At 41.0% G+C, this 23,757-nt stretch overlaps 2 protein-coding genes across 5 annotated transcripts in view; one reads left to right on the forward strand and one right to left on the reverse strand.

Annotated features, from left to right (window-relative positions):
- Positions 1–18,936, forward strand: part of LOC311048356 (receptor-type tyrosine-protein phosphatase gamma-like) — a 141,152-nt gene extending 122,216 nt beyond the window's left edge. For both annotated transcript variants that reach the window (XM_084061603.1, XM_084061604.1), the window contains exons 16-30: positions 2,639–2,730; positions 3,787–3,883; positions 4,383–4,465; positions 4,867–5,001; positions 5,360–5,494; positions 6,032–6,204; positions 6,488–6,623; positions 6,958–7,104; positions 7,722–7,815; positions 8,605–8,681; positions 9,470–9,598; positions 10,303–10,449; positions 11,832–11,974; positions 12,608–12,743; positions 14,782–18,936. In XM_084061603.1, the coding sequence (XP_083917729.1) occupies positions 2,639–2,730; positions 3,787–3,883; positions 4,383–4,465; positions 4,867–5,001; positions 5,360–5,494; positions 6,032–6,204; positions 6,488–6,623; positions 6,958–7,104; positions 7,722–7,815; positions 8,605–8,681; positions 9,470–9,598; positions 10,303–10,449; positions 11,832–11,974; positions 12,608–12,743; positions 14,782–14,928 (1,871 nt within the window). In that variant the 3' untranslated portion in view covers positions 14,929–18,936. The remainder of the gene's footprint in view (positions 1–2,638; positions 2,731–3,786; positions 3,884–4,382; positions 4,466–4,866; positions 5,002–5,359; positions 5,495–6,031; positions 6,205–6,487; positions 6,624–6,957; positions 7,105–7,721; positions 7,816–8,604; positions 8,682–9,469; positions 9,599–10,302; positions 10,450–11,831; positions 11,975–12,607; positions 12,744–14,781) is intronic.
- Positions 18,937–20,837: 1,901 nt separating this feature from the next.
- LOC311048886 (calcium-dependent secretion activator 1-like) overlaps positions 20,838–23,757 on the reverse strand; it is a gene marked incomplete at both ends in the record, with an annotated part of 96,307 nt that continues 93,387 nt past the window's right edge. For all 3 annotated transcript variants that reach the window (XM_084062220.1, XM_084062218.1, XM_084062219.1), the window contains 2 exons: positions 20,838–21,014; positions 22,786–22,890. In XM_084062220.1, the coding sequence (XP_083918346.1) occupies positions 20,838–21,014; positions 22,786–22,890 (282 nt within the window). The remainder of the gene's footprint in view (positions 21,015–22,785; positions 22,891–23,757) is intronic.

Raw genomic sequence — 23,757 nt, forward strand, 5'->3', positions numbered from 1 at the left:
TGTAGATCGGCTATTTTCAAATAGCCTAGGTATAAAATAGGACGTGATGTGGGTAACTGGCTTTGTCAACACCCCCACTTATCACAGTCTCAGAAGAATAGGCAGCTTCGCATGAATGGAATAATTTATATCTGCAAAGTAACTAAAGTTTTCAAATAATTGTAGTGGAGTTAAAGTACAATATTTGCCTCTGAGATGTAGTGGAGTAGAAGTAAAAGTATAGACAATTGGAAATACTCCAGTAAAGTAAAGGTACCTCAAAATTGTACTTAAAGGAGGAGTTCACCCAAAAAATGACTTATTTTCTATCAATTGCACACCCCATGAAGCCTTGAATTCATGGATTTATTTTTGTTTTTGTGGCATTCCTAAGCCAATAATTTCATGACCGGGTGTGTATCCGGTAGGAGACACAAATAATCTACTTTGTGTCTCCTACCGGATACATTAGCCGGTAGGAGACGGGAATCAAATTATTGGCTTAGGAATGCCACAAAAACAAAAATAAATCCATGGATTCATGGATTCAAGGCTTCATGGGGTGTTCAATTGATAGAAAATAAGTATTTTTTTGGGTGAACTACCGTACTCCTTTTAAGTACAGTACTTGAGTAAATGTACTTAGTTACTTTACACCACTGGGTGAGACCTCACCCCCCTTCACTGCACGGAAATAAGAAGTGAAAATGATTATTTTTACATGTTTGTATATTGTTGATTCGTTCAGTTTGATTTGGTGGGGAAATTCATTTTGAGGTGGCTGGAGCATGAATTTCATACGCAATTATCCATGTCAGCCAACAGCGGGTTCGAATGGTACAAAGGAAATACAAAAACAACAGCCCTGACCCCGGGATATAAAAAAAAAATCAATAATAATGAATGACTGATCTATTCAAAGGGAGTGCCTCCATGTGGAGTCATGCCCGCCCCGCTGTCACTTTATATAAGGAAGATGCATGCATAGAAGCTCGTTTCCAGGGCTTGCTACCTTGATATCTTCCAATTGTGCAATTTCAAAACCTATTACACACACGTGTAAATGTCTTGGGAGTGCTCCTCTGTGGAAATGTTGAAACTGGGCTTTCTGAGCCTCCAGTGGGTCTGTGTAGCATTCGCTATGATGACACATAGTCAATAGGAGAGCTCTGTCTGCAGAGCTCAATGATTGTTGTGTTGTTTCAAAGCTTTTGCTACCTTTACCTTAGTCAAACTACCTATCCATTCTACTTTTATTGTTCACCCTCTCTCTCTCTCTTTCTCTCTCTCTCGCTTTTTTTTGGGGATCAACACTTTAAGTTTTACGTTTGCAAAACACATAACAAAAAGAAAAACATGCATGTGAACATTTAACTCAAGTACGTAGCTTTAATTGAAGCTTTAACCCATTGAGACCTGAGGTGATTCTTAAAAATGTTTTCTAAATTCTAACTTCTATTTAGAAAAAATAAATTATATTTTTTTCAAAAATAGCAGATCTACAAGCTCATAGCTCATAGCTCATAGCTCATAGCTCTTAGCTCATAGCTCTTAGCGCGGCACCGAGTGCCGCGCTAAGAGCTTGTATATCTGCTATTTTTGAATAGCCAAAGAAATCTAAAGTGACACAGATGCATTAATGAGTTAATAGTACTCAAGATTACTTACTGAGTTCTTGTATAATCCTTCCATCCTTTCACATTTATGGACATTTAACTGAGAATGTGAGGCTCTTTACGTTTTGCATGGTTTCTGTACATTTGCGCACATGGAGTACACATTTACGGGTTTCATTCTCCCATGAAGAGCGATAGCTATAGCTTCACACCTTTTGATTTCACACAAAACCGCATTTATTCTGGAGCCGTTTTACTTAGATGAATTGATTAGCTTGACCAACTAGCCCTTTGATACAGAGCAGGAGAGTGGAGTAAAGACATTTTGATAAATGAACAAACCCGGCATAATCATTGAAGCAAGTAGGAGCAGTGTGGGCCCCAGCTGTGTGAGGGTGTGTTAGTTAAGATATTTGCCGGTGCTAGCAGGGCTTGCAGCTGGGGCCCCCTGTGTGACAGTGACCGGCTCATCTTCACAGCTCCCTCGTGTCAGCCGTGTGCATTTGACTGTTGTTCACAATGGTCCAAGTACCAATGTTACACTTTTTTTGTGTGAAAGGTTATAGTGCTGATTTTTTTTATGTTAGGACTATTTTCTATGAGAGGTGGGGGGCTATTTAAGACGCAGTGACTGATTTGACATAGGCAAGCCATACATTTAATTTGCCCCTCGGTCATATTGGAAAATTGTAAACATCTGATAAATGACTTTGGTGCACACACACACACACACACACTGTGGCTAGACCCTTAAATCCTTAAACATTTGCCCGTTGGTCATATTGGAAAATTGTAAAATCTGATTAATGACTTTGATCCGTGCACACACACACACACACACACACACACACACACACACACACACACACACACACACACACACACACACACACACACACACACACACACACACACACACACACACACACACACACAGTGTGGCTATATATCCTTAAACACAAACATGCACATGTACATGCTGTGCGCACACAACACACATCCCAGTAGCTGGTTTTGAATGCTGTTTTTCTTTTCTCTTGCAGATGACACGGAGGCCCTGCCTGTTAGGCAGTTTCTTAAACACATCATGGAGCTCTACTCCAACAACTTACATGGTTTCTCTGAAGAGTTTGAGGTATTGTATGCCTGCTTCAGTATTGGTCAGAGTTGGATTGACAATACAAATAATAGTTGTGAACTTGCAGATGGCATTTTTCATGACATATCGAAGAGGAAAAAAAGTAAAATGTTTGATAGTTTTTGCATATACTGACATGCCTAAAACAGGGACGCCAGGATGAAAGTGACTAAACAAATAGGACTGTAGATTAGAACGATAAGTAAGTGAGATCACGCAATGAATGAAAATGTGTCCATATGTCCATATACTATAGTCTGCTACTAACTACACACATGCACCAGATACAGTATACAGTCCATGTGCTGTGTCTGGTCGTGAGCGTTCAGTATGATATTAGTTTGTGCTTGTGTTTATGTGTGTATAGTTGTTAATTTGGTGGAGCAGATGGCTGAGCGAGAGAGAGAGAGAGAGAGAGAGAGAGAGAGAGTAAGATTTAGAGAGGCAGAGGTTAATTAAAGGAGGTCTGGTTGCTGGTTGGCTGGACAGGAACACATTGTCTGTCTAACCAGTATGAGAAACCAAGCAAACATTTACCCGTGAAGAACCATTCTAATTGAGGTCATAGGGGTGTGCGCATATACATTATTCATACTGTATATCATTGAAATTCACCAACAGCCACACTGAAGAGTTGTTGTTTTGTAATTATAATTAAGAATTAAAATTAAAAAAAGGATTAATAGTCTGAGCTGAACCATGATAGCCTAAGAGTTTATTTAACCACTTAGGCCCCATGCGCGTGGCTATACGACGGATAGCAGAAAAAAGCCAATCTACTGAGCTTGTAGGTTGACTATTTTTGCAATTAACAATATGAAAATTGACAATGTTCCAAAAAATAATGGAAGTTAATCTCACATCTTGACCTCTGTCTCTCATTCTCTCTTTTTCCGTTGCCACAGTGTGACAGTGACCTGCGCATCATCACATCCTTAAATTAAAAATATTAAAATTGACCATTTTCGAAAGAATTATGAAAGTTAATGAAATGTCTCACATCTTGACCTCCTCTGTGTCTCTTTCTCTCTTTTTTCTCTTGTCCTCCCCCAGGAGGTCCAGCGCTGTACTGTAGATCTGAAAATCACAGCGGAACATTCCAATCACCCTGACCTGAAGCACAAAAACAGATACATCAACATCGTGGCCTGTGAGTCAACTCGTTCCCACCGAGTCCAACGGTGTCATGTCATTTTATAGACCTGTCACAATTATTACATAATCGTCATAACCGTTTCCATTTTGAAAAATGTATATACACGTGTTGTAAGCTTGTAGATCTGCTATTTTTGGAAAATGTTTGAAAATATTTTTTGAAAATATAAAATGATAAATGTGTCAGTAATTTCTTTGTATGTTCAAGTTATTTGTCATATCTGCCCTGTGCAATTTGTGATTATGAAGCCTAAAAACCAAACGGAAATGAAAGTTGTATCCATATGATCCAATGTTCAATGCCAGCAACACAATTAAATCGTTAATCGCAATTATCTGTATGACAATTTATCGTCAACTTAAATTGTGTAATCGTGACAGCCCTAGTCATTTTCGTGACGTATTTTGCTACAGAAGCAATTTTGTTTCCGGGTAGTTTATCCTGATGATGATGATGGCCACAAATAACATGTTGAATCACAATGCCTCCCCAGATGACCACAGTCGAGTGAAATTACGAGCCTTGGCGGGGAAAGACGCAAAACGCAGTGATTACATGAATGCCAACTTTGTGGATGTAAGTCTTTTGAGGCTGGACTGTGTTTTTGATGATCATTGTCTGATTTTTCTCTTCATCCTGTACTATTATATGATTTACTCAGCCGTGTGCCATCTTAACATTGTCATCAAATCTGTGTTATGAAAGCCAATAAGTTCATCACAATATTGCACTGACTATGGTCATGCTGAAAACACCACAAGGTCTGGCTCACAACGCAACAGGATTTTGTGCTTGTAGATCGGCTATTTTCACCAATTTAGTTTCTTCAATGAATTTTGGCTTTAATTTACATAACAACATAAAACGTTTAAATATGGAGACACACGATTTCTGCCCGACAGCAATGATATCGGGCTTAAATGTGTACAATATTGAGAAAGTCACCTGGCTCACGCCCGCCCCTTCTCCTCTTGCAGGGCTACAACTGTCCCAAGGCCTACATCGCTGCCCAGGGCCCCCTCAAGTCCACGTTTGAGGACTTTTGGAGGATGGTATGGGAACAGCACACCGGAATCATTGTCATGATCACCAACCTGGTGGAAAAAGGCAGAGTGAGTACTCACCCATTTATTCACAAAGGGAATAATGAAACGTGTCCCACACTCTTATTTCAGTGGATCTCAAACATTTGCATGTCAAGGACCCCAAAATCTGGGGATATTTCACAAATTGCTGACCTACAAGCTCACAACGTCTGGCATCGCAATGCGTCGTGGGCTTGTAGATGGGCTATTTTCAAATAGCTGAAGTATGAAAATAGGGTTAAACTACTGATTAACTGATTTTGACGCTATTTAATTAACATATTTAGCTGGGGAGCCCGTGTGATCCCTTCAAGGACACCACCTGAGAACCACTGCTGTATTTCACACATAATGCAATGTTCTACGCGTGTGTTTTTCCCTCCAGAGGAAATGTGACCAGTATTGGCCTACAGAGAGCAGCGAGCAATACGGAAACATTGTGGTGACGCTGAAAAGCACCAAAGTATACGCTTGCTACACACTGCGTCGCTTCCACATACGGAACACTAAAGTTAAAAAGGTAAACCAAGAGTCTGTTAATTCCTCATACCGAATCAATGATAATCAAGTGAGATGTATTTGTAACTTACTCATACAAGCAGCAAAATCTTGGTGAGACATATTGCGCAGAGACTGTGCTTCTGCTAACCCAACAATACAACATAATGCAGAACACTAAAGTTAAAGATGTAAACCAGGAGGCCACAGACATCAAAATAAATGTTTTAAAAGGCTTTATAGTGCTGCTGCAGCAGCAATCGCACAGAAACGAACGCATTTCGACCTTCTGGCCTTCATCAGCGTTGACGAAGGCCAGAATGTCGAAACGCGTTCAAGCGTGGATGCTTCTCTTGATGTTTACGAAATCTGCACCCGGCATTGACCTATGCTCATTGAGTTGAACCTTTGAAATTCCTCCTACTGAAAACTATAGTTTGAAAATGTAAACTAAGATGCTGTTAATTCCCCTGGTTTCTTTAGACAAGGCTTTTTTACCCCTTTTCTTCAAGTGTGTGTGCTGTATTCTCTCTAATCCGTGCACGCTAATGTGTTTCAGGGTCAGAAGGGCAACCCTAAAGGGAAGCTAAACGAGCGAACAGTGATCCAGTACCACTACACCCAGTGGCCTGACATGGGTGTCCCAGAGTACACACTTCCTGTTCTCACATTCATCGACCGCTCTTCAGCTGCACGTACCGCTGACATGGGCCCTGTCCTGGTGCACTGTAGGTAGGGAACCACACCAAGTCAAAAGCAGGAAGGATAGATGGAATTGACCATACTGACACGGCAGCCATTTTACTAATAATGTTCCGTCGCTGCCACACAACCCCACCCCAAGTGTGTGTAAGAGAAAAATGGCCACCGTGTCAATATCGTCAATCGTCCCCAGGGACAGATTAAAGCTTAATGTATGCTCCGTCGCACAGCATCGCCACGAGCCTTTTGTCCTTGCCTGGTTAACAGCTCTCCCCATGGGCCTGATGTGTTGCTGGTTTTCTCTGCTCTTCAGTGCAGGGGTCGGCCGGACCGGAACCTATATCGTCATCGACAGCATGCTGCGACAAATCAAAGACAAAAGCACAGTCAACGTCCTGGCTTTCCTCAAACATATCCGAACACAACGCAACTACCTGGTCCAGACAGAGGTACTGGTGGGCGCGTATTTCAATACAAAATGTTGTCTCTCTCATTTCAGTTCAAAGCGGTGTAGATTATAAAAGTTAAGACAGGCATTCAGTTGGGAAAAATAGCTAAGAGAGAACTGCAGTTATAGAACTAAATACTGTAGCTGAGATCAAACTTGCTATATGATGTAGCAGTGTAATTGTGTGTATATTATTTTCATGAGGCCTCTCTGTAACGGATTGCCTCTCTCTCTCACTTACTGACTTACGTGAGAGAGAGAGAGACAGTAAGTAGACTTAATGTCTACTCCTTTTATCCCCATGTTTCCCTTACGGTCTCTCATTCACCTTGTAGGAGCAATACATTTTCATCCACGATGCTCTGATGGAGGCTATTCTCTGCAGAGAGACGGAGGTGCCCGCCTGGCAGCTCCATGGTTATGTCAACAGCATCCTCACACCCAGCTTGTCAGGTCGCACACGCCTGGAGAAGCAGTTCAGGGTGAGTGATCGCCCCCCGAGAGCCTGAGTGGCCCCGTTCGCCTTGTTCCTCTCCTGTTCGCCATCTGTGAGGGCAGCTCAGACAGGGATCCATGCTTTCTAGCCAATCAGACGCTTCTTTGCATAGCTGTTGTCGAGGACTGGGTCTGTTTCTCTGATGTGGCGCCGTTGGCTGTAATTAAGTCATGACTGTCACCACCGCCGACTTGTTATCCTAAAGCCCTGATCAATGTTTCTGTTCAGTTCCATCTCTAACCAGCAGGGAAGCTGAACTAGTTTAGCCTGGTTCCAGACAAATCTGCCATTGCAAAAACAAAGAAGCCTTCAGATATTGTCTGGCCATGCGAGGCTAGAACTAATTGGCCTCAGCTAATCTGACTCGATGTTAGTGGATTGTGGGGTGCCTGCATATCATAAAACATAAAGAATCTCAGACTAATCCCATCTCAAACTAGCTGTAGGTTTTTTTGCATGCAACTTAAACCTCCAACAATTCTTAAGACTGTGGACTGCGGAAATAAAAATCCCTTATTATTACAGAATTCCATGACAGTTCCGCTCCGCGAGCCGTGTTCTGTTCTGTACTTCATGACCCGTCCTTGCCCTCTATCTCACCAGTTGCTGACTCAGTGCAACGTGCGCTTTATAGAGTGCCTCAGTGCCCAGAAAGACTGCAACAAGGAGAAGAACCGAAACTCCTCAGTGGTTCCCTGTGAGTATGCCCTCATTTCATACAGCATGGGTCTTCAACAGGGGGTCCGGGGACCCCTAGAGGGTCCTCAGAGTTACTACAGGGGGGCCACCAAAGCTTTGTGTGATAGGAACTTTTTATTTTATTTTATTATTAACCACTTGAAACCTAGCGTCCCTATTCTGGGGGGAACATTGGCGGAAGATAGCCGATATACAACCTCACAACGTGACCTATTGTGAGCTTGTAGATCGGCTATTTTCGGCGAAGAGGTTTGGTGTAGAGGGAAAAAAGAGCAGACCAAGTACAGAGCCAAATGTGAAGATAACCAAGTATTGAGGGTTTAAGTGGAATACCGCATATTAATAGAAAAGATCATGTGCAAACGAAAACATGAGTTCGCACAATACTGATGAAGCCATCTACGAAACACAACACAATTTTATACAATATGTAATGTGGGTCCCTGCTTCATCTAGCCAAGGGCTCCTTAGCCTGAAAAACGTTGAAGACCCCTGTCATCCAGCATTCCATTCTGCTTCTGATTTTGTCCCTTTCCCTTGAAAGTCACAAACGGCAAAGTCAGGACCGTGGCTGTTGCCGACATAATATCCTTTACACAGTAGATGACCTTACATATTCACATTTATCACATTCTTACATTCTTACATTCTGTCCATCCTGACGGGGGAGAACGGCATAATGTAGTTGTTCCTATAGCAACAGAGAGGCGTTATTTGTGATTATCAGCCGATGCAACATAACATGGGCCTGGAGTGTAATTGGAAACGTGTTTGTCTCTCTCCACAGCGGAGCGTGCCCGGGTAGGACTCGCTCCACTCCCCGGGATGAAGGGAACGGATTACATTAACGCATCTTACATCATGGTACTGTATAGTATGACGGTTTCAATTGCACATGCTTATGCTTTCTCATACTGTATGTGCACTGTACTGCATGTGCGCAGACATTTGCTATAGTCAGCAAAGTTTAGTTTATTAACCTATTAAGACCTGAAGGCCTTAATAGGTTCTACAAAATATTTTGTAGAACCCAAACAAAATGTTCTACAAAATGTCTTCAAAATCCTAATTGTTTTGAAAAAACTTATGTTACTATGTCAGTGATTCTCAAACCTTTCCATGTCAAGGACCCCAAAATTATGTATTTGGCCGTGGACCCCCATCTCAAATTATTTTGCTCCAGGGACCCCCAGAAGCAAAGATTTGAGTTAAAAATGTTCGCTTTAAAACAATATATATTGCAAGATTTGCACACATTTTCACGATTTCTCAAAAATAGCAGATCTACAAGCTCGTAGCGCGGCACTCGGTGCCGCGCTATGAGCTTGTAGATCTGCTATTTTTTAATAGCCAAAGTGTAAAATAATGCTTTTTTAGCTCAAACCAAAAAGTGACACAGATACGTTCCAGGTCTTAATGGGTTAAACACTCTATTAGCGGTTGCCCAGTCTTCACAGCCAATCTGTCTCTACGATTTATCGTCTGTTGATAAAGGAACGAGTGTAAATTGCGGAATTAATTATTCACAGTAGGCACCAATGCACATAGGGGAAAGCTGTAATGATTATATACTGTAGTTGACTATATGGTGAGAATTACTTACGATCCACGCCTCGTGCAGACTGTTAAACAACCGACCTCTGTCTCCGCAGGGCTACTACAGGAGTAATGAGTTCATCATTACCCAGCATCCTTTGCCCCACACCACCACAGATTTCTGGAGAATGATATGGGACCACAATGCTCAGATCATTGTTATGTTGCCAGACAACCTGGGCCTGGTGCGTATAACCACCTACTTCACTATACATTACCATCTTTATGTTTGATCTTTATCTTGGCTTTGACATTTTTACTTTAGTGCTCATAAATATACCAGTAAACATATCAATAAGTACTTTGCATGTTCTCCCCGTGTCTCTCAGGGTAGTTAATACCCTCACAAAAACATGTAGTAATCCTGGTCGTTATACCGCCTCCCCCATGACAGCCTGGGAGCCTGATGGAGGGGAAGGGAACTGGTTGGAATAACGTGTTCCTTCCACACGCTACGTCCAACCAGGGAAACTCCCCCCTGTCAGGTGACAAGAAGGTCAGTTGGCTCTCAAGCATTGAAGGAGGCAATCGGGTTACAAAAATCGCAGGATAAAAAAAATAAAAAAATAAAAATACTGTGTGACTGTCAACAGCATCACTAGCAGAATATCATAGTTTCTTTTCATATCAGAACCTTTTGCTTGTTAATGAACTAATTATATAATTCATTAATTGCAACTTTGTTGGACCCATCAGTTATATAGTCTACTGCCTAATTTATACCCTGTGTCACGATGGTGTCACTCACTGAAAATAACAGATCTACAAGCTCACAATGTGTCGCTCACCAAGAGGAACACTGCCGTACGACAGGGAATAAATCCGACTTAAGGTTCAAACAGACCACATTGTGTGTGTGTTGATATTCAGTCTCACTGTTCGTCTGCAGGCGGAGGACGAGTTTGTTTACTGGCCAAGCCGAGAGGAGGCCATGAACTGTATTGCCTTTACTGTCACCCTCATCAGCAAGGACAGACTGTGCCTCTCCAATGAGGAGCAGATAATCATCCATGACTTCATCCTGGAGGCCACGCAGGTACACCTGTCTTTCTCACCTGATCTCATTTTAACCACTTAAGAACTATACAGTACTTTGTCATGTAATGTATAGTAAAAATAGACTAAAGCTCACACCACGTTGCAATGGCACAGGGCTGGGCAATTGGACGAAAATATATAAAAACTGACATTTTGAACCAATAACTCATTAGAGGTGGACAGTAACTGAGTAAATTTACTTGAGTACTGTACTTAAGTACATATTCTGAGGATCTGTACTTTACTTGAGTATTAGATTTTTTTGATACTTATTGCTCTTACTCGAGTACATTTTCAAGACAAATATTTTACTGATGCTGATATCTGTCGCGCACAGACAAATACATCCACATGTGCTCCACTCAGTGTGTGTGTGTGTGTGTGTGTGTGTGTGTGTGTGTGTGTGTGTGTGTGTGTGTGTGTGTGTGTGTGTGTGTGTGTGTGTGTGTGTGTGTGTGTGTGTGTCAGTGCGTGACACACACAGACATTCGCTCCACATTGCAATCGCTCACGTTGTAGACTGTTCACAATATTGCCTTGTTAAAAAAATAATCCCGCAAACAGACCAAACAAAATAGTCCATTGAAGTAGATAAGGACATCACTTGTTGTCGAGGTAAGCACAACATTTTAGATCCCTTTAGAGAGTTTTGGCTAGCACTAGTATTTAGCAGTGACATAGGTACTTTTTTGCCTTGAATATTCTTGAAAGGCAAAGAGTGACATGGTTTTTAGTTTTTCACCTTGAAAACAATGCATGCGCCTTGAATGGGGAAACGTTTTTATTTTATTATGACTCATAAAATCACAAAATGTCCCTCGGCTGGGACCCATTCAAATGACCACTCCTGGCACCCACTAACTACATTGAAAACCTAACATCACTGCTACTGCTTAGATCAGTGGTTCTCAACCTGTGGGTCGGGTCCCGATTTTAGCGGGGTCCCCAGATGACAGTGAAGTGACAATTTAAGGACTTTTAAGACCTTTTTGATACCTAAAAAAAAGAAAGAAAAGAAATGAAAAGTCCATTCTGCATCAAAAGTAAGCAACAAACTATACTATAAAAAAATGGTCAAACATTGGCCAAATTGTCAAATAATATAAGACAGGCAAACATTTTGAAAATAGCTGATCTACAAGCTCACAACGCATGCGCCTTGCGAGGCGTTGTGAGCTTGTAGATAGGTTAAAAATATCTAAACAAACAATACAAATATTTGAAACAACCGCAGCAAAATGGCCGCTGTAACCGCCAATGCGGTAGGCATAGTGATTATTGGTCTTGTAAGTGTGTGCTGTACATAACTGTGTGTGTGTGTGTGTGTGTGTGTGTGTGTGTGTGTGTGTGTGTGTGTGTGTGTCATGTATATCATAATAGGATGACTATGTTCTGGAGGTGAGACATTTCCAGTGTCCCAAATGGCCCAACCCTGACGCTCCTCTCAGCAGCACCTTTGAACTCATCAATGTCATCAAGGAAGAGGCCATGAGTCGGGATGGCCCCACTATTGTGCATGATGAGTACGTTTATCATAGAGGATATATTTTCATTTGAAACGCCTCAACTCCTACTGTACATTCCAATAACTTATCAGGGTGGGGGACCCCGAGTTCAAATATGATTATTTTAGGGGGTCGCGGCCTAATAAGGTTGAGAACCACTGTGACATAGATCATTGGTTCTCAAAGTGGGGTCCGGGGACCCCCAGGGGTCCTTGAGGGAGTTCCAGGGGGTCCCCAGCTAAATGATAGATTAGGCACCAAATGGACCCTTATGGGTCTGTAACTCTGAGAGTGTACAAATGGAACCAAATGGACCCTAACGGGTCCATTTGGTTCCATTTGTACACTCACAGAGTTAAATTGACATAGATTTTACAATATAAATTGCGGTCCAAGTGATAGAAATTCCATTAAATGGGGGTCTGTAGCCCTAATGCATGTCAAACTGGGGGTCCTTGAAATTAAAATGGTTGAGAATCACTGCTAGAGCCGTAAAAAATCTTCTCTTATGGGGGTCCCTGGCATATTTTTTGAAATGGGGGTCCGTGGGCTAATAAGTGTCAATTTGGGGGTCCTTGACATGAAAAAGTTTGAGAACCACTGACATAGATTGTTTGAAACGACAGGCATGTTATTGATACTGCCTTCCAGGTACGGAGCCGTGTCTGCAGGGATGCTGTGTGCCCTCACCTCCCTGTCCCAGCAGCTGGAAAATGAGGGGGCAGTGGACATCTATCAAGTGGCTAAGATGATCAACCTCATGAGGCCAGGGGTCTTCACTGACATAGTGAGTCCACATTCACAATAGGGCTTGGCAATTAAAGAAAATATTGAAACAGACATTTAGAACCGTTAACCGACTTAATCTGTCTCATGTAGATTAATCGAATAATGAAGATGCAGAGTTACTGTATATCTATTTTCACAATTTTATATATGGGTCAAAGACCCAAAGGTTTTCTGGGTATCAAAACATTTAAACGGCAATTACAATTCCCTAAAAAGAGTTTTTGAGCGGTGCCAGCCGCTCCAACAAGTGGCCGAGTGTGTTTGTCCATAATGTGTGTCCGTATGTATGAGCACGGCAGCAACAGCTGCAGCTGATTGCAACCAAGGGCCCAGCATCCGCCTTTGAAATTGAGTCTATATAGGAAGTGACAGTTCATATGAATGGCCTGTAGTTTCGCTGTTTTACCTCTGCTGGTGTCAGAAAGATTTTTTTCTCCATTCAAGTTTTTGACGAACTTTAGACTTGATTTTCTTACCTTAATCCATTTAGGGCGGGAACCCCTATTTGTAACTATACCTTTCAAGATGGGAGCCCCTTTTGGGGTTGTTGTTGCTTTGTACAGTATATAGCAGCATCATTTCTTTGTCTTTTTTGAATAAATATTTCAAGTTTTTCAGAAAACTTTGGGCTAGGATTTTGAAGGAAAAAAACGGTGACAAAACATAACTTTATTCCTAAACTGAACCTCAGTAAAACTATGCCTAACCCTGAACTTATTTCAAACCTTATCCTCTGTAAAACAAAGAACAAGAACCGCTGGTCGGTGAAAAAAATGGGGGCGAGCGTGTTTTGGGGCGAGTGTTCTGGTTACCTCTCGTCTCCCTCCTTGTTACAAAACAAACATGTTTACATACAGTATGCACAGTGTTTAATCGCCTGGTAGAGACACTATTACAAGATGATATGATCAATTAAACTTACCATAATATCAAAACCCAACAGCCATTAAGTCATCAATAATGCTTATAGTGAATTTGAAGTACAGTTTAGAGACTGTTTTGTGAACGGCACGTACCGACGCCATTATAATTTGGCGAAGTGCGCCATTTAATATCATGCAGGATTTACACACTGCTTTAGCTCCGTGTTCATGGCCAGATTTACAATTGTGTTTTCTGTAGGTTTTTAAACGAGGATAGCTGGGTTTGGCTTGTTTTGTGTGTAAATCTCTGCATGTTGAACTGTGTTTCCAAACTGTAATGGCGTCGATGTCTCCTGTACTTGGAATTCACTAAAAGGTGTTCTATAAACATCATTGATGAATGAATGGCTTTTGCTTTTTGATATTATGATAAGTTTAATTGATCATATCTATAGAAAATGTAATAGTGTCTCTTACCAGGCGATTAAATCAGATAACCTCGGGCCATTGTGTTGTGTTGGATCCTCTGTCCAGTAAAGGACAACATTCCAATCGTACTCTTGTTTAATTTGCTAATGTAGCGTTCCTTGTCGAGTGGCAACAAGGTTCTGTGCCTGTGATCTGGCAAGCCATGACGCCTGCTTTTTAAATTGGTATACTTTTACAGCATATGAGTTTGAAAACCCCACATCCCTCGGTCTTTACCAGCTGGGGGAAATCTGTGTTTTCCCCCTAGCCGACTCCGCCCCCCTAGGTACAACCCACTGATGACACTACGCCATGTGCATGTATAGCTCGCGGGGCCATCCCACAGCTGGGCAGCCGTAACCATGGCGACATTCTTTTACACAAAAACGCTAATAAACAGCTGGGATTTGGTGAAATCGAAAAACGGGCTTCGCTGTTCCGTGCACATGGTAATGGCTGTGTGCAAATTGAACCGGAGAAGAGATTTTGGCCTCACCACCACCACCACAGAGGTTTCTAGAATTATAGTAGGATTAAACACAAACAGGAGATTGTGCAACACATGCGCCACTTAAAGACATAATTACAATTACTAAAAGTACTTAAAAGAAATAAACGTCAGAAAATGTTACTTGTTTATCTACTGTATCTGACCTCAGTCCCATGTTTGTGTGTGTGTGTGCGCGCGTGCGTGTGCGTGCACAGGAGCAGTACCAGTACCTGTACAAGGCCATGCTGAGCCTGGTCAACTCCACAGAGAGTGGGCTGAGCCCCATGTACATGGACACTAATGGGATGGTGGTGATGGCGGACGAGTCAGACCCAGCAGAGAGCATGGAATCTCTCGTCTAAAGACGCTGGTTCACCCAACAGGCACTTAACATTTGTGACAGCAGAAAAGATATACGAGAACTTTGGAAAAATGTTCCTGAGGCCTTTTTTTTGCCAGACTCTTGGTTAAATGAATAACCTTATTACTTTTTTACACTGATAAAAAGTTTTTTGATATTTATTTTTTGTCTCTTTTTATTTTTTTGTCTTAAATGTTATCCTGCTGAACGTTTGCACCAGTTTTAAGTTGACGTGAGGGGAAAAGAGCAGCTCTGTCCAGTTTGCACTATACTATCAGTGTTACTGCCGAAATGGACTGAGCGGAAATCTACATATAGTTTAGCCCCAGCTGCACACAACACATGTTGGCTCGTGGACTGCACTGAGGCGCACCTGAAACATACAGTAGGCGCACCAAGACCCAGATGAGTTCAGGTGATCCACTACCATAAAATATTTCAACACAAGCCATCATAACCCATGACATAGGAAAATCCAGAGTGTTACTTTAACCACTTAAGCCCTATTGAAAAAAGAAAAGAAAAAAAGAAGCTCACAACGCATCACATCGCAGCGTATTGTGAGCTTGTAGATGGGCTATTTTTGAACATTTTTGAAGCATTTTTTAATTGTTTTGCCTATAATGGCATGCCCCAAAATAGGGATGCCATGCAAGGGTTAAAGTGGTTCGTTCTGAAAGTGTAAGAATGGGCCCGTAAGTGTCTGTCCTTACACTTCCAAACAATGGAACAGGAGCGCACACCAGTAGTAAGGAGGTGCTGACCACGGGAAATAACTGTTTCAAAGAGAAGAGGTCGCACAGCTCGTAGTCACGATGCAATATTTTTTACATTTTTATTTAAGACACCAACGTTTCGACAAAGTATGTCTTCTTCAGTGTAGGGCATACCCTGAAGAAGACATACTGTCAAAACATTGGCGTCTTAAATAATAAAAAAGGTTATTGCATCGTGACTACCAGCTGTGCAACCTCTTTTCTTTGAAACAATCCTTACACTTCCCAGAATTATTTTAGCAGCTCAGCATGCATTGCATTACTCTGTCATCTGGTCAACCTAACTTATTCCAGGCTATACCCTACAAGTGGGTTTGGCTCTTATTTTCAGTTAAGAGACTTAATGACGCATAATATTCATATCTTCTGATCCAAAATATCTCACTGCTGTTTCATTTTTTTTATGAACTCATGAATTATTTTGTTGGAAGTGGTTATAGCATCTAACGTGAACATTTATTGCTTCATACAAGGATTTGTATTGTTTTGTAATATATGCTATATCCATAATAGTCAATCAATGTTTTTGAATACTTAATACCTATTTTGTCCACTGGCATTGCGTGGATCTTTCGCCTATAAGGCTCCATTTGTATTGTTTTTACAGCTTTGTTAAACACAGCTTTTATGTTTTATCTCATGTTACTGTATATGTTCTATCCTTATTCACACAACACGTATGATGGAGGGGCAATGCTTTATTTCGTCGCTGTCCGGTGGAAGCCTCGTACGTCCAAAGCTGTTACTTTTCAGAAAATGGGAAAATATAACCTGTGTTCCAAAGGATCCAATGTAGTTATCATTTAGTCATACGCTCCTGTTAATACTTTTCATTGGTTAAATATTTATAAGAAAATGAAAAAACAATAAAATCCGCACACCAGAATATGCTGCTCCCATCGTGGGTTATTATTTCTTTGTTGGTAACGTTTCGGGCCGGGAGGCTCTTCCTCAGACCTCTCTAAATATTTATAAAGCCCACAGACAGACTTAACCATTTTCACTTTCAAACATTTCAAAAATGGCAAAAACAGCAGATCCACAACCTCACAACGCATTGCAACGCAGCGGGTTGTGAGCTTCTAGATAGGATATTTTTGAGACTCTTGTATGACACTGTAGTATGACGAAGTAGGGCATTCATTTACAAAAAAACACACAAAAAGTTGAAATATGGAGATACAAGGTTTCTGCCCGACAGCAACGATTTGTAACCAAAGAGGTGGTTCAGAATTGCAGCACAAAGTGGTTTGTTCCGAGGTCTTTTTTTTGTTTTTCTATCAACATATGAGACAGATGTTAGCACAGTAGGGGTGCAACAGTTAAACAAAATAATCGATGTAATCGATTATTTAAAAAAGATAATCCATAATTTAACAAAACAATGAATTAATAAACTATCCCTGTTTTGGGCATGTCATTAATATAGTTGAAAAATAGTAATCAACAACGGTGAAAATAGCACATCTACAAGCTAAACAAATAGGGCCTAAGTGGTTCATCGATTTGTTGATGCTGTATATATATATGTAACATATATATATGTTATATACATTTTTAAATATAAAAAACATCCTTCATTATTAATTAATCCAAAAAGTTATCGATGGAATAATCGCTTAGAAAATAATCGATAGTTACAGCAGTTTCCCAGTTTCAAAACCCAACGTCATTCAATTAACCACTTAAGCCTGACTTATACTTAATCATACGATGGACGATGTGCCGTGGCAAAAACAACTGATATACAAGCTCAACAAAATTCTGTCACGTGACACCAGCCTATGACGGAGTGTAAATTAAGCAAATATGCTATTTTTGGAGAATCTTCACATAATAATGACATGCGTAAGATAGGGACATCTGAGGGGAACATATGCAAAAAAAATAGCAGATCTGCTGTGAACACATTGTGAGCTTGTAGATTTCAGCCAGCTATTTTGGGCAAAAGAACGTTGGTGTAGAGCGGTCCAAGTACATTTGTAGCTCAGAGCCGTTCCACTAAGAATAGAGGGTATAACCACTTAAACCCCATATGGTTGAGCGGAGTCCCACAGGGCTCTATACTAGTGTATTTTCTGTTATTGTGGCGAAAGCTTTCGCTGAAAATAGCTTTCCCCACAATACGGATGCAGGGTGTTTAAGTGGTTAAGTGGTTAACCCATTAAGACCTGAGGCCGCTTCTAAACATTTTTTAAATCCCAACAGTTTTTCGGAAAAAAATATAAAAAAATCATTTTCACGATTTTTCAAAAATAGCAGATCTACAAGCTCATAGCGCGGCACTCGGTGCCGCGCTATGAGCTTGTATATCTACTATTTTTGAATAGCCCAAAGAAATCTAAAATGACACCGATGCGTTCCAGGTCTTTAAACAACTTTCTGTTCTGTTATCCCTCAGGATAGCAGAACATTATATTTTATTTTGATCATCTGAGCTGATATGTCATCATGTTCAGTCTATAAATATAACCCATGTTCAACCCTTTCCGCTCATTGATTCATACACACTTGTTCTATAGTGACAGCTGGCCTTTTTTTTCCTGCTCACACCCCCACTTCTCTATGAGAAGAGGCTGCTAAATAGTTAAGATTCTCCAACATTTGGAGAAGAGCCCAGATTTCTAATTTCATTTAATAACCACAACAAACTGCTTTCAGCACCAACTGTTGATTTTTCCTTCTTTTCCTTTTTATTGAACTCTGAACCGTTTGATGTTTCTGTTTGTTTACAACATGAGTGCAATTTGTTTCTAAGCCATGCTCACATTAACTTCGAGAACAAACCTCTTTGAATCCTATCTATTCTTTGTGGTCATAGAATTTTATATTTTCATACAATGTATTGGTTTGAAACGTGGCCCTATAACTAATATTTTTGTGGAGAATGTATGACCCAAATCTCCACAGTCAGCGAATTCAGCCCCACACTAAATCATTTATCTTCTCCTGAGATTCATTCTGATTTATTCCCAGAATTTGCTGACATTCTGCTGGGCCAGTAAGTTTGCCACGGTCCATTGAAGCCATGTTGGCAGTTGTTCTATTTTGTAACTTGAAAATGAATAATAAAATGGTTTTGTCCATTTATTATATTACATGTTTATATGATAGTATCATAGTGTTGTATTACTATGATACTGTGATATACCATATCATAGTGTAATAGTGTTATTTAATACGTAAATTGTATTGCTATACATGAAATAAAGTATGGGTTTTGATGTACTGCATCCTGGTATTGAAGTTTTGGGCAGATCACCGTCATAATGTTATCAAGAAAGATTAGCAGCACAGCTAAATATCCTACTACTGCCCCCTGCTGTTCATTATAGAACTTGTCAAGCTCAAGGTTATTATAGTTTTCCATTTTTCATTTGTTCAAGTTTTAGGTTTAATTTTTCTGTTTTAATTGTAATATATGGTGAAAGATTCAACAAGGTCAGAAAAATAGCAAATAGCAGATCTAAAAGCTCAAAACGCATCACGTTGCGATCCGATGTGAGCTTGTAGATCTGCTTTTTTATAGGATTTTTGACAAGGACAACATTTTCTCTGACTTTTGTTTTGTAAATACACAGTTTCAGTTGGTTATCTTATTTTTTTTAAAGCCTTGTTTTTATTTTTATTTCAGTGACCTAAAAAGTTTTTTTCCAATGCTAGTCTTAGTTATTTGGTTAGTTGTAGTTAACTCTGATAACCCTGGTCAGGCTCAGAGATGATGATGTCCATACAAAACCTGCAGTATAAGTAAACATCCAGCGACACACATGTACAGTAATTTATTTAGAGGCCACAGCTCTTGCATATTACAACTGTTGGCTTTCATAAGGCAAAAAGCAAGAATGAATCCACCAGCTATAATTCACACAGAAAACGGAAAGCGTTTGGGGAGGTTGGGGACCCACGGGCATGCAGCAGAATGGCTCAGAATGCAAATGTACAGCATTATATATATATACAAAACAACAGTACGACCCAAACGAATGCCACACATCTCATTCTACACGGTTACAGAACAAAGACAGACCAACTTTTGTATTTATTTTTTTTGTTTTAAATAAAAAAAGAAAATTATCTTTAGCTTTTTCTTTGTAAAAGTGCAACTCAATTAAAATAGAACCCGTTTAAAGGCCTTTTTTTAATGTTGAAATAAAAATAGAATCTCCCAAGTTATCAAAATGGAGCTATGAGAATATTGCATCTCTAGAATACACTCCTATTGGTTCAAGATTCCTTTTGAACCATGTCTAATTTGTAAATGTGAGATGAGGTCACATAGCTTTGACACATGATAAAAATGCAAGTCTAGAACGTCCTGTTGATGTCGATAACAGCGAGTAGACGAGAAAATGTTTATCCTTAACAGCAGAAAAAAAAACATAAATACAGAGGTTTAGTTTTCAGTTTGAAGCAGTTGGCATTCACTTAAAAACAGACGAGACAAATATGCTTAATTTACACTCCGTCGTAGGATGGTGTCGTGCGCTGCGAATTGCAGATCTACAAGCTCACAGCGAGTCACTGTGTAAGCTTGTAGATCTGCTATTTTCAGCCCATGGAGCACGATCCTACGACAGAGTATAAACGAGGCTATAAAAGGGTCCATACACTCATCACAACTATGTACCATTAATGAATGGAGAATACGACAAATAAGCGCCATATAGTTTTGCATTGGACAGGGACACACTTAATAATCTCACTCAACATTGTCAAAACAAATGGTACTCCATATTGCTTAGTAACACAGAAATGATTTTTTAGAAATGAATGAGTCAAAGATAGGTGCTATCTTTATCATGACACAGCTAGACTGTCAATCATGGTTTATTAATTTTTTTTTCAACATTTTGAATTTTTTTGAATTTTTCCTCAGTATAAGTACAATTTTTATAGTTAATAGTTCCTTCATAGGCATTTTCGAGCTGACAAAGAGGTCCTAGAGTGGCTATCTGAGTAACAGAGTCGGTACATGCATTGGTTACCAGGCTAAGTCAAAAGTGTGATTGGGGGTCGGACTCGCAGGGGCGGGGCGATGGGGGGGGGGGGGGGGGGGGGGCTATAGGACTGGAAAGGGGGTCAAGGGTGGAGTGGATGGGTGGGGTGGGGATGGATTGTCAGTGCAGGTGCTCTAGTCATCGTCTTCATCCTCTTCATCACTGTCCTTCATGGAGATGCCCGCCATGCCTCCCTCCCTGACTGAAGCGGTGGCCTCCTCCAGTGTCAGCCTGTTGCGCACGGTATCATACATCTTGCTGTTGAGGGTAGAGTCTAGCACCCCCTGCAGGCGGAAGTCCCGGTACTTTTTCTACAGGTGGAGAAAATTGATTGAATACTTTATCAGTCAGAAATGTAAACGGCACGAGGTACAGTCACACATTTAGGCTAAAAGGATAACACAAAAAAGTCCCGAGGACTATAAAGTTATCAGCATGTGACACAAAAAATATTCCCACCATTTTGTTATGTCATATTCATAGGCCCCAACCATGAGCATCATTTGACATAATATAACTTTTTAAAAACATATTTTATACTGGACGTGAATGGAGGCATACAGTACAACTTGTTGTCGCAGTGCCAATATGACATTATCAACATGATGTCCGAGACCATGAAAGCCATGCCGTTATTAGACCCCGGGGGGGGGGGGGGGGGGGGGCAGTGTGGACACGGTTTGGTGCAGCGCGGAAATAAAAGGACGCTCTACATTTCTGCGTTTTTCTGCGTTTCTTTTTTTCTTCACGCCAATTGGTGCCCCCCCCCCAAAGGTTGGTGCCCTGTGCTTCAGCACCTCAAGCCCGTTGGATAGGCCACCACTGAGTGTGTGTGTGTGTGTGTGTGTGTGTGTGTGTGTGTGTGTCCTGGGCATGACGTTAAACTGCCCCGTTGTAACTACCATCGTCAATGTAGTAGGTGCTAGGGCTTTCACGACTAGAGATTTTTACAGGTCGACTAATTTGACCCAGTGGTAGTCGACTAGTCGACTAGTCGAAATTTAAATTACAAAAAAATTTTTTTTGGTGGCACTGCTTTAATACCATCCTACTACTATATTACTATTATTATTATCCTCCTGCCCTTATTTTTATGGCGTTTTAAGGGAAGCGCTTCTGGCACAGCAGCACAGCACCACAGCAGCGTCTCCAAGGATCCCCATTGCCCAATAATAGGCTTTTATTGGGCATGCTTTTGACCCCCTTTTGATAAAAAATAAAGTCAGGAGGATAATAATAATAGTAAGATGGGCCATTACTATAGCATTAAAAATTAAATTAAAAAAAAAAAAAAAAAAAAAAAGTTTTTTTTTTTTTTTTTTTTTTCAACTATCAACTATCAACTAACAAGGTCGACTAGTGGTTATACTAGTCGACTAGTCGACTAGTTGGTGAAAGCCCTAGTAGGTGCACTGGTGCAGTGTGGATGCATTTGCAACTTCTGTGAACTATGTAGCTTGCATACAAGAAGGCACTTCTCACCGGTGGAATCTACCAACAGCCGACGCTACCTGACGGCCCCTCCCGTGAACAGCTACCGGAAAGAGAGGCTATAGAGCCTGCGATATGTCCGTCCGCTGTCGGAATAGCAATGGGTGGACTTCGAGGCCCATGAGAACAACTACAGAGAGCGCTTTAGCACCAAGCAGCAGTGCAAGACTAAGAACTTTGTTTATGTGATCCAGCCTAGGACACACATACCCACGGATTGGTTGTTGGAGGGTTTCAACAACTTGGAATGCCCAAAGACGAGGCAGAAAGGCTGGTTAAAGTATTGTGCTGTCTCTGCTGCCAGATATGGCGGAGCCGCCACTACTTGTTCCCATGGAGGGCTGAGTGACATGCGTGTTGTATCATGAGGACATAGCCATGAGTTTGTGAATGTAACCTTTACTGCACCTAAAATATTTGTGTCCCTGTATGCTTTCCCTGTGTGTGGACATAAATAAATGGTTAAACTGTGTGTGTGTGTGTGTGTGTGTGTGTGTGTGTGTGTGTGTGTGTGTGTGTGTGTGTGTGTGTGTGTGTGTGTGTGTGTGTGTGGGGGGGGGGGGGGGGCTCGCATGCCTGCATAATATCTACCTTTGCAATCCTGATGAGGATTTTTAGCTGGTATACATGGAGCTGTTGGTCCATGCGTTCGGTCAGCCAGGTTCCCAGTATGTTCATGGTGGCAGTGTACCATTGCTGAAACACACATAAACACAACGCTCTCCAGCAAAACACACAACCACACGCATACTCAAAGACAGACCAAACACATGTACATACCTAACGCACTACAGATAAGCACACCTCTGATGGAGCAACACACACAACACATACAGTGAGTGAGCAAAACATTTGTCGAACCTGGAAACTTGCAGTCTGCACAATACTTCCCAATGTTTAATGATTCCATTTTCTACCAGATGATGGTAGGTTGATAGAAAAATGTTTGGTCTACACTATAGGTACTGCAGACGAGTGGACCATGTACCCCGACTTGTCACTAAACAATGTTGTTTGGGACACAATAGTAAAATAGCACTAAGTCAGGTATTGCAGACGAATGGACCAGTTCCCCTAGGTGTCACTAAACACTGTTGTTTGGGAGCCCCGGGAGCCCCCCCCCCGCCCCCCCCTAAATACATAGAACTCAAAAGAAAAAGAGAGAGAGAGACCTGGAAGACAATAAAATTAAATGTCCATGCATTAAAATGTGTCCTTTGTCTCCATCTAGAGGCATTGGTCATCATTGTCACCAACAGTACATCTGTGGCACAAGTGATACTTCAAAGACCTGTTATTTTCACTTTGCACCCAAATCCTACAAAGTTAAATATTCACTACATCAATTCCTACAGATGTGTGAGCGCCCCAGAAATACAATCGTCCTTGCTTCAAAGCCACACTTAATGTTCCAGTGCTTTGAAAAAATAATTGTCTTGGCTCTCTCTGTGATCTGATTGTTCATTGTGAATTCATTATTATTGTACATATAATAGACCACATAACTAATTAGTTTGCCTCTGAAGTTAACATTGTGTACCTAATTTACCTAATTGATTTGAG

This window comes from Gymnoscopelus microlampas (assembly GCF_963454915.1).
Source record: "Gymnoscopelus microlampas genome assembly, chromosome: 7".
Classification (NCBI taxonomy): domain Eukaryota; kingdom Metazoa; phylum Chordata; class Actinopteri; order Myctophiformes; family Myctophidae; genus Gymnoscopelus; species Gymnoscopelus microlampas.